This window comes from Musa acuminata, chromosome BXJ3-8, assembly GCF_036884655.1.
Source record: "Musa acuminata AAA Group cultivar baxijiao chromosome BXJ3-8, Cavendish_Baxijiao_AAA, whole genome shotgun sequence".
In the NCBI taxonomy this organism is placed as follows: Eukaryota; Viridiplantae; Streptophyta; class Magnoliopsida; order Zingiberales; family Musaceae; genus Musa; species Musa acuminata.
The window spans coordinates 12843528-12855570 of NC_088356.1; the positions used below are offsets into that span (position 1 = coordinate 12843528).

A 12043-nucleotide genomic window follows, 5' to 3' on the forward strand; every position below is an offset into this window, starting at 1 on the left:
ATTCTGCCTGCGAGCACTAGCAGGGATGCGAGGAGGAATGGGTTGCATCCCCCACCTCTCCTGTTGATGTAGAATTTACGTCAAGAGAAAGGAACCAATTCAAAGCCGAGAAATGCGGCTGCTTGCCTCCCCTTCTCTCTCATCCTATTACACACTGAACACACCACTTTTTGGAGGTGTCCCTCCGGAGGGTGCCAACCGAGGAAAACGAAGGAAAAGTGAGGTTTTTCTTGAAGGAGTTTTAGTCGGGAAAACTAAGAAAAAGTGAGATTTTCTTAAAGGAAATCTGTATCTTCGTCACATAATTTTTTTCTTAAAAAAATAAATATTTTATTATGAAGATATTTTTTTATAAGTTTATATAGTAATTATAAACTTATTTGACTTACATTTTATCTTTATTTTAGTGTTACATATTTCCTTCTTTATTTTAGTGTTGTTAGCTATGAGTAATACTCAAAATATTATAAGTCTTGAGTTTATAACTTTGTCAATTATATGAAGGATATAATCTTAAATTCATCAAATACTATCATTTTTAGTCAGTTCTTTTGTTAAGATATCAACTAATGACTTATCAGAAAATTTAAATTGATCCTTAGATATTCTCATGCGCTAGTTGTAAATTATACTGAAGTCTAAATATCATAAAATTAAGTATTTTATATATTTCCCGATCAATCATCTCAATTATTTATTCTACAGAACTTTCAATAATTAAGTCTATTTTCCATTCAATTAATCTGATCAAGGTATCACTCACTCAATACAACTTGTATATGCTCAAGCTATTTATTCCACAAAATATAAGGATATTTATAAAAATATAATGAAGAAAGTATCACTATAATAATATAACATTAATGTTTTGAGTTTTCAAAATATGTTGAACTATTGATATCATCTATATTTCACCCAAAGATAATATATTGATATATCCAGTATTCACTCAAGATCGATACCATCCTTATGGAATAGTAGTGTTACCTTTAGGTACACAATACTAAACTGCAAGGATATCCAAAACAGTATCATCATATTCCATTATATAATTATTTGAAATAGATTTTCCTTTGGGATTATCTAAATCACCTAATTATATGTATCATTATGAATATTATTTTATTTAATATCAATGAGGATCAATTTCATAGTTTATTTTATAGATTATTGGTCTAGGTCACTTTAGTAACTGCAAAATTAATACAAAAAGATAAAATATAGTCTAAAATATCCCATAAATGATAAGAATTTTATTGTAATTCATATCTCATAAGCCTACCATCACAAGCTATTTAGAAAGATAAATTATAAATACTATTCATTAAATTTTTTTTATTCTGATTTATGCTGTCATTATGAATATTATTTTATTTAATGTAGACTAATTTCATAATATATTTTATAAATTATTGGTCCAGGTTACTTTGGTGGTTGTAAGACCAATATAAAAATATAAAATACAATCTAAAATGTCCTATAAATGATAATACATTTATTATAATTTACATCTCATGAGTCTATCATCCCATACTACTTTGACAATTATAGATAAAACTTATGAAGATAAATTACAAATAATATTCATAAATTTTTTTATCTTATTTCGTGCTTGAAAAGTTCAATAATAGAATAACAACCATAATAATTATTGAATATTGATCAACATAAAGAAAACTCATATAATAAATATAATCATAATAACACATAAATCATGAAGAGCCTTATGTGAAAGATAACTATTATTTCATAATTTTAAATATATACATATGAATAACCAAATAAATATCTAAAAACAATAATTGGATTTTATTTACAACATGCAATCAATAATTTATATGAGAAAACTATAAAAGAACCATTATGACAATCAATTTTATTTAATTGGATAAACCCAAAATTAAACTAAACATCAACCCAATTAAGTCAATCGATAATAATTGATCCGAAGATAAAACTGTAATTTTGTTGACAAGGCATAGATCGAAATTACGAGATTCATGAAAGGTAGAACTATCAAAAGCATATGTCAATAAAATTTCAATTATGAAGAGCATTTATGGAAAGTAAATAAAAGGACATGCTCCGAATTCTTTCATTTCTGAAAGGCAAAAATATCCTTCCAAGAAAAAGCCCAAATCTTCCCTATGCTAATGTCGCCTGCGCACGACGATTGATCAACATAAAGAAAACTAGAATCATGATAACACATAAATCAATAATAGAATAACAGCCATAATAATTATTGAATATTGATCAACATAAAGAAAACTCATATAATAACTATAATCATGATAACACATAAATCATGAAGAGCCTTATGTGAAAGATAACTATTATTTCATAATTTTAAATATATGCATATGAATAATCAAATAAATATCCAAGAACAATAATTGGATTTTATTTACAACATGCAATCAATAATTTATATGAGAATACTATAAAAGAACCATTATGACAATCAGTCTTATTTAATTAGATAAGTCCAGAATTGAACTAAACATCAACCCAATTAAGTCAATCAATAAGAATTGATCCAAAGATAAAACTATAATTTTGTTGACAAGACATAGATCGGAATTATGAGATTCATGAAGGGTAGAACTATCAAAAGGACATGTCAGGAAAATTTCAATTATGAAGAACATTTATAGAAAGTAAATAAAAGGACAGGCTATGGAATTCTTTCATTTCTGAAGGGCAAAAATATCCTTTTCCAAGAAAAAGCCATAATCTTCCCTACATCGTCGTCGCCTGCGCACGACTATAGCTGGTGTTGCCGCCACGGCGTGACCTGTGCCTGCTCGCGTCTACCACCTAAGTGTGGCCTATGCCCTCACGGGGCTATCGCTACTGCCCTTTGCCCACGGGGGCAACCGTTGCATAGTGCGATTGCCACCATTTGCGACCACTGCCCTTCCGTAAGCGGGCGCCACCATTACGTGTGATGGCGGCGGCCGACTTCACACAGGGTGTAGCCGTCACTTTCTATGGCCACCATGTTCACATGCGGTGCGGTCGTTGCTTGCGTGGCCGTCAACTGCATGTGGGTGCCATGATACGTAGCCACCGTGGCACGTGACTGGCCACCTAGCGGCTGCTAATGGCCGTTGTTGCTGTTGCGATACGCGCTGCATGGTGCAGTCGCCTCTCGCAAGTAGATCAACATAGCGATTGTTGTCGGTATGCAGCTACGGGCTGCAATCTCTGTACACAACCATTCAACGACTGTCAACAACTAAACAGGCGATCAACATATATCATTGATAGTAAATAATAAATCCATCGATCAAACATAAGAAATCGTACATGGCTCATAATTAGCAATAGAGCAAATCATATAGAAAAAACAAATCAATAATATCCGATGAATCATTCATGCATCGTAAACAAAAATCAATTAATATTATTTCATAAGCGAAAGATGCTAACAAATAGATCCAAAAGTATTTGATTTCAAAAATCACTGTTATGATACCAATTGTTAGTATAAAATATGTAATCATGCTATCTGTAATGTGAAGAAACTTTTATGTCAGAATTTGAAATCAAATAATAATGGATCTAAACAATATTACGATGCATACCTTTCGTTGTTGTTCAGAAGAATAAATCTTATCTGATTTACATGTGCACTATCATCGTATCTGACATATCAATCTGTAAGAAAAACTAGACTCTCATTCTCTTTTCTTCCTATCCTTTCGCAGAACCACTTAAATTGATGGATTAGAAAAATAGAGAGAAAAACTATAATCTCTCAATTGTGTGGAAATATGTATATATAGCCCATAGAAGTTTTGTCTATTTATAAGCAAGAGCAGATGGTCTAGAATAAGTTTTTAGGAGAGTTCCTTCAATCAACAGTATCCTCTTAATAATCCTATTATAATATAATTTTTTTTTATTAGTTAGTTAATCATATCTATAATATATATTATCTAATTAAATAGAACTACGTAATAATCTAACAGGGAAAACAAAAAAAAAAGAAATTTGACGGAGACTACGAGGCACGATCAGACGAAATCCGGCACCCAATTTGGATGGACGGATGGATGGATCGGACACCTACAACTCAAACTACAGAATATGATCGCCGCTTGCTTCCGGTCCCTCTCTCTCTCTCTCTCTCTCTCTCTCACACACACACACAGAGACGTGCACAGACACACGTGTTTCTCTTCTGTGTCCGTCCTCAGTTGCGTATGGACAAGTCTATTCCATTAAAAAGTCAGCGTCTTCCACGAATAAAAATATACTACCCTCTCTCTCTCTCCTCGACGCACACACGCACACATCCATTTGTCCCCTTGCGCACACTATTTTTCTTGGGGTTGAAGAAGAGTTCTCTCGTCTCACTCCTCCCTCGCCGCACAATTTTCTTCCCATCCCCTCCCTCCGTCCTTCCCAGAACAGCAGGAAAGATTTCGGCAATAGGCTACACCTTCGCTGCAACACTCTTTGCCAAAAAAACATCAAAGATCTGAATACATGTTTGACTATTCCTGGCAAAGAATGGAGAGTGATCAGGGAGATCTTGCCGACATAGTCCGCTCCGGCGGGTTTGCTGGAGCTTCGGGTGCTGCTGAGTTCCCGGTCAGCGACCAGAAACTGCCATCGGAGGCCACGGTCTTGCCCTCGCCCGGGGACAGGATCAACAACTTGGGAGATCCCTTTGGGTGTCATCGTGATCCTCTCCTCCACAGCGGCGGAGGGCAGATCGAGGTGGCAATAGAGAGTAGCGATGGTGGTGGAGGTGGGATGATCGTATCCCGCAAGTTGCGGATGAGCGAGGAGATTATAAAGGCATGTGATATCAACCACAGGGCGTTCCGGGTGTCGTCAGGAGGAGCCAAGGGTTCCCCTCTCCCTCCAAATGCCATCGTGCCAACCGCGGTACTCATCGGGGAGATGACGAAGGCGAGTGATGGTGCAGCGGTAGGATGCTCCGTGGACGATGGTGGTGTGCGGATCTCATCCACTAGAACGCTCGGCATCAAACGGAGGTTCGACAGCCCATGTATACATTATATAGATAGATATAGATCACTATTTTTGAGAATCTTTACTCATCGATTAGCTGCTGCTTATTCCTCGAGAAATATGTTGCTGTTTTCCAACAAGTAATAGGACTTGCTTCTTTATCAGGAAGAACCAAGTGAAAAAGGTGGTATGCATTCCAGCCCCTACAGCGGCAACCAATAGACACAGCGGAGAGGTTGTTCCTTACGATCTATGGGCTTGGAGGAAGTATGGCCAGAAGCCAATCAAGGGCTCTCCTTATCCTAGGTATTTCTTTTTTTCTCATCCTAACATGAAACCCTAAATCATGAGTGTGAGTGTGTGTGTGTGTGTTTGCTTTCAGTCTATCTAATCTGCTTGCTTTCTGCGTCTTTCCTTACGACGCATTGAAGCATTAACACGGAATGTTTATGATTAGACACGTGATATGACCATCTTTATAACCGATTGCACGCTCGGTGTAATTAATATTAGTGTTGTGAGTGAAAACTTAGTAGCTGACCGAAGCTGTTGGTTTACCTCAGGGGTTACTACAGGTGCAGTAGCTCCAAAGGATGCACCGCACGGAAACAAGTGGAGCGCAGCCCTACCAATCCTAACATGTTAGTCATCACCTACACCTCGGAGCACAACCACCCATGGCCGACCCAACGCAACTCTCTGGCTGGATCCACAAGATCCCAAGCGTCTAAGAACGCCGCTTCAGCTTCCAAGACCTCCGGCCACGATCTAAAGGAAGACGAGCCCAAGGAAACGGCCACCGGGTCGGATGCTCTTTTCGTAAAGGGAGAGGTCGCAGAGAAGGGCGTTCATCATCCGGCTGAGGGTGACGAATACGATGGAGCAGTCGAGCAGAGTTGCAAGCCCGCCGTGATCCCTGCATCGAGCCACCCAGATGACTTCTTCGCAGATCTGGCAGAGCTGGAAACCGACCCGATGAGTCTCATCTTCTCGAACGAAACGAAACCGGCGGCGGGTGGAGACGTGGCCTTGGATCCGTCACACATGTTTTATTCGGCAGGAAGGTGGAATGGACGAGCGATGAATTGTTCCGATTAAGGTTAGGTTAGCGTTAAATTATGAGTAGGCAAAACAGGTGGGACAAAGCTAAGCTCGTAATCATCTTGACGAGCCTTCCATGGCGTGCAGGTTGCACGGTTTGAATCTGAATCCTGGGAGCGGAGTGGTATAGGTGTTTTTCTTACGTTTTATTTGACACGAGGGGTCTGTGGATCAAAAAGAGGGGAAGAGAGAGCATCGGAATGATGGGAGGATAGGACAGAAGGCTGCGGAACACAAGCTTTCGAACTGTTAGTTAGAGCAGGTACATCGTCTGAGCCGTGTCTGCAAAAAGCCTTTACCTTCTTCTTCTTCTTCCACAGTCTCTTCCTCCACGGTTTGCTCAGAGTTTTACTAGTAATTTAGTAATCAAGATGTGCAAGAGGAGTCAAACGTTTATTTTGCGATGCCATGTGTTTTTGTGACTCGGAGAATGGTGAGGAGGAGTCAGGAGAAGGAAGAAGGCTACGGCTTTGTGTGTATCCCATTTTTAACTCCTCGATGCTCAAGCCAAACGCTTTGGTAGTCCTGCTGAGACCATGAATCAACCCTCCATTCTCTCTCTCTCTCTCTCTCTCTCTCTCAGCTGTCTTCTTCCATGAATCAACCGATGCGATATGTAGCGTAGCGGCACACAAAATTCCAACCACCTGTTGTCGTACGATGAACATCTCCTCCGTTGGTGAATATTAGATGACAGTGGTTGTCGTTTCCACAATTACAAGCAGAAAGAGCAACGATGGATGGATGGATGGATTTCGATTGGATGTGGGTGGGGGGTTTCGATCAAGCCAAGAAGAGAAGAGCAATATTAATGACAACATCATACGGATAAAAGGATTCATGATCACGTTATACAAGGCAATATTAATTCCCCCTTCCTCCTACATTAATTAAATGTTGGCTCGTTCCACGTAGATGAGCTAATAGGTATGCCATAGCCGGTATTTATTATATGTTCACAAGGCCGCTGCAGCGAATGAATAATGTAGCCCACATGTCAACCCCAATAATTTATTTGGTTGATGACAACACCATATGCATCTGATTCATGTCAATTTCACAGCAAATATCGATACAACATGTTGCTCGAGCGCAGCAGATCTAACTTACAAAAAATAAAAACCAAACTCCATCCCGCAGCTGCATCATCTAATTAATACCCATATCCTGGAACCAAAACATATGCAAAATAGTGCTTTATTTAATAAAGGAATCGCTCGCCATGCACTTCCTTTGCCGCATTAGATGTTTATAATACTTGAATATCTTTGAGCAAAAGGTCATGCAAAATTGATCAAGAAATCATCTGCATATCATATCAACCTTTTTGTTCATCGTTTTCAAGAGTCTCCTTGATGGCATCAACCTTTGCTGCCAGTCTCAAAAGGGTGCAGCCACCACCAACAACGATACCTTCCTCAACAGCAGCTGAAGAATATCACAAAAGGTCAAAAATATTTCTCTTTCATTTCAGTCAGTCATGCCCCAATTTATGATGGAGATATAAAATAAAATAACTTTTGTATATGAACAAATACTAGCAGGCCATGATATGTAACGGAATTAAATGAAATCACAATAAAATAGAACACCAAGATATACGTGAAAAACCCTTTCAATGTGAAGAGTAAAAACCACGGGACAAACTAGAGATAATTCACTATGAGAATAATGAATATACAAATCTCAATCTCTTGCCCTAAACCCTAGCAACAATCATAAGAGAACAACTGGGATACAAGGATCACGTCACTGTCCACGATATCTAAAACATCCACAAGTAATCACAGTAAGAGTCTACTGTAGATTTGATCTAACCTGAGATAAGAACACTATTAGATGATTGAGAACACTCTCTCTACGTTGTCTTTATTTTCTTCCCTTTCTTTCTCTTCCTTTTCTGTCTTGTTTTCCTCCTTTTCTTTGGAATCCCGTGGCTATTCCCTTCTCCCACATTGCTGCCCTATTTATGTCTTTTTCTGCCTCTAAAACGTAACCACCACACCCCCCTAATGTTAATTAGGGTTAGTTTAAGAGGGGGTGAGCTGTGGGCTACCTAAGCCCATTATGGGCTGAATTTGTGGGCTGCTAACCCAACAACCTCCCCCTTCAGCCCATAAGGGAGGTTGTCCCATGACTCCTCAATGTGAAGCCATGCCGATCAACCGTCGGCATATCTCATATCTTTCTTTTAGTAAAGTTTTTGTTAATATGTCTACTCCGTTGTCATCTGTATGAATTTTCTGAAGCTGCAACTGCTTCTCTTCAAATACATTTCGAATCCAGTGGTATCTGACATCTATATGCTTTGACTTGGAATGAAACATTTGGTTCTCACACAAATGGATGACACTTTGACTATCACAATGCACCACATAATTTTTCTGTTTCAGCCCCAATTCTTGTAAGAATTCTTTCATCCATAACATTTCTTTGCATACCTCTGTAGTAGCAATATATTCTGCTTCTATGATGGAGAGAGCAATACACCTTTGCAACCTGGATTGCCATGACACAGCTCTCCCCCTGCAAAAGTAAGTACATAACCTGAAGTAGACTTTCTCGTATCTATATCTCTTGCTATATCTGCATCTGTGTAACCTGTCAACACATGTGGTCCACCTCCAAAACTTACACAAACCTTAGAGCTCCCTCTGAGATATCTAAAAATCCACTTCACTGCTACCGAGTGCTCTTTGTCTGGATTTGCAAGAAATCTGCTCGTAACACCAACTGCATATACGATGTCTGGCCTCATACATACCATTGCATATATTAAACTTCCAACTGTTGAAGCATAAGGAACCTTTTGCATTTTCTCCTTCTCCTCATCACTTAACGGACTCTGTTCTGAGCACAACTTGAAGTGACCTGCAAGAGGAGAACCAACTAATTTTGCATTGCTTATACTGAATCTTTCCAATACCTTCTCAATGTATTTCTCCTGTGACAACCAAATCTTCTTATTTTTTCTATCACGGGAAATCTACATACCTAATATTTGTTTTGCTGGCCCCATGTCATTCATTGCAAAAGACTCACTCAGTTCCTTCTTTAATCTGTCAATTTTAGACATATCTTTTCCAAGAATAAACATGTCATCAACATAAAGTAAGAGAATAATAAAATCCTCACCAAACCATTTGATGTACACACAATGATCTGAAGTCGTTCTTTTGTATTCATTTTCTATCATAAATGAATCAAACTTTCTGTACCACTCTCTTGGAGCTTGCTTTAGCCCATACAAGCTCTTCTTCAATTTGCAGATAAAGTTCTCTTTACCTTTAACTTTGAAGCCTTCTAGTTGCTCCATATAAATTTTCTCCTCCAAATCTCCATGAAGGAAAGCTGTCTTCACATCTAACTGCTCAACCTCCAAGTCCTGGCTAGCAGCAATACCTAAAGCAATACGAATAGAAGACATTTTAGTAATAGGAGAAAAAATCTCTTCAAAGTCAATACCTTTCTTTTGACCAAAGCCTTTCACAACCAATCTAGTTTTGTACTTTGGTTGAGAACAATATTCTTGAGTCTTCAACATGAATACCCACTTGTTCTTCAAGGCCTTCATTCTATTTGGTAGTAGCACCAAATTATAAGTGTGATTTTTTTGAAGAGCATCTATCTCTTCCTGCATAGCAACTAACCACTTCTCTTTCTGCTCACTTTCAACTGTTTTTTGGTAACTCTCTGGTTCACCTGCATCAGTAAGCATCACATACTCATATATAGAGTATCTTCTGGAAGTTTGACGTTGTCTAGAAGATCTTCTCAACTCAGGTTCTGTTGGAACTTGCTCTCCTACTTCTTCTTACTCAACATGTCCTGCAAGTAGATCAACATCAGGCTCTACACCATCTTCCTGCACATCTCCCCCATCACCCTGATATACTGGAGGAGTAATTGGGTCACAATCTGCTAATCCTTCTGTAGAAGTATTGGCTGGTGCCTTCTTCTTCTTCAAATCCTCAAAGGTTTGATCCTCAAAGAAGACTACATCTCTGCTTCTAAACATCTTCCGCTTTTCTGGATCCCAAAGCCTGTAACCAAAATGATCATGTGAGTAGCCAAGAAAAATACATTGTTTAGACTTACCATCTAGCTTGGACCTCTCATTATCTGGAATATGTGCAAATGCACGACAACCAAACACTCTCAAATGCTTGTAGGAAACATCTTTCCCTGACCATACATGCTCTGCAACATCACCATCTAGGGCTGTACATGGTGATAAGTTGATCACATCAACTGCAGTCCTCAAAGCCTTATCCCAAAACCTTTTGGGTAGCTTGGCCTGTGAAAGAATACATCTGATCTTTTTTATGATGGTGCGATTCATCCTCTCTGCAATTGCATTATGCTGAGGTGTACCAGGAACTGTCATCTCATGTTGGATCCCATGTGACCTGCAATAGTCATTAAACAATCATGTATACTCACCACCATTATCTGATCTTATGCATTTCAATTTCCTTTCTGTCTCCCTTTCAACCATGTCATGAAACTCTTTGAAGATATTAATCACCTGATCTTTAGTTTTCAAAGCATAGGCCCAAACTTTCCTGAAAAAATTATCTATAAAAGTAACAAAATAAAGTGCACCACTTATACCAAGAACATCAACAGATCCACCATGAGTTTTTGTCCTCAAAAGACCACATACATCTGTATAAACACGGTATAAGACATGCATTTTTCTAGACAAAATAGGACTAGCAAATAAAACTCTATGTTGCTTACCTGTCAAACAATCAATACAAGGGTTCAGATGTATACCTCTGAGGTCTGGTAATATCTCTCTCTTGGAAAGAGATTGTAGCCCCTTCTCGCTCATGTGTCCCAGTCGCCTATGCCACAACTCCATGTTGAAGTCTTTTTCTGTAGCATTTAACTGCTCACTATAAGCTTTAGTCTGCAACATGTACAAAGTATAACATTTCTTTCCATTAGCTATAACAAGAGAACCCTTACTGAGTTTCCATTGTCCTCTGTGAAACCTGCTATCATAGTCTTCATCATCTAGCCTTCCAACTGAAATTAAATTTAGTCTCAAGTCAACTACATGCCTCACATTCTTAAGCACCAACTTGCAGCTAATGTTGGTCTTTAAATGGATATCACCCATGCCTATGATGTCTACTGTGCCATAGTTGCCCATCTTGATAATACCAAAATTTCCAGACCTGTAGCAAAAAACTCCCTCCGTGGTGTAGCATGATAAAAAACACCTTTGTCAATCACCCACTCAAGATCCTGACACACACAAGAAAAAATATCATCAGAAGAAGACAAAATCAAATAATCATTACCCTACATTATAGCCATGATATTATCTTTTGACTCTATAGACTCCACTTCTTTTCCCTTTTTCTAGTTCTTCTTAGGTTGCTTACATTGGTTCTTGTAATGTCCTTTCTCACCATAATTATAACAAACAATATCTTTTCTTGATCTTGACTTGCTTCTACCCATGCGTGAACTGCTTCTAGACTTTGACCTTCCTCTATTCTCTGAGATAAGTGCCTGTGAATCATTCTGAGATGTTGCCGAACTCACTCTTTCTTCTCAACTCCTCATTTAACAAACTGCTTGTTACTTGACTCATAGTGACAACACCATCTGGCGCAGAATTACTGAGGGAAACTACCGGTGTCTCCCAACTTTCTAGTAATGAACTGAGAAGTAACAATGCCTGCAACTCATCATCAAGAGACATTTTCATAGAGGATAACTGGTTAGTAATACTTTGCATTTCATTTAAATGTTCAGCAATAAAAGCACCCTCTCTATATTTTAGGTTCACAAGTTTTCTGATAAAAAAAGCTTTGTTGCTAGCTGTTTTTCTTTCATAGAGACTTTCTAACTTTTTCCAAAGAGAATATGCAGAAATTTCAGTAGAAACATGGTAAAAGACACTATCATCAAGCCACTATCGAATAAATCCAATTGT

General features: G+C 38.3%; 1 protein-coding gene across 1 annotated transcript; it reads left to right on the forward strand.

Moving 5' to 3' along the window:
* The first annotated feature begins 4349 nt into the window (after window positions 1-4349).
* Window positions 4350-6232, forward strand: LOC135644456 (probable WRKY transcription factor 35). Its single transcript, XM_065162025.1, has 3 exons — window positions 4350-5012; window positions 5155-5295; window positions 5553-6232. Exons 1-3 carry the CDS (start codon window positions 4498-4500, stop codon window positions 6085-6087), a joined length of 1191 nt encoding a protein of 396 aa, XP_065018097.1. The 5' UTR covers window positions 4350-4497; the 3' UTR covers window positions 6088-6232.
* The last annotated feature ends 5811 nt before the right edge of the window (window positions 6233-12043 follow it).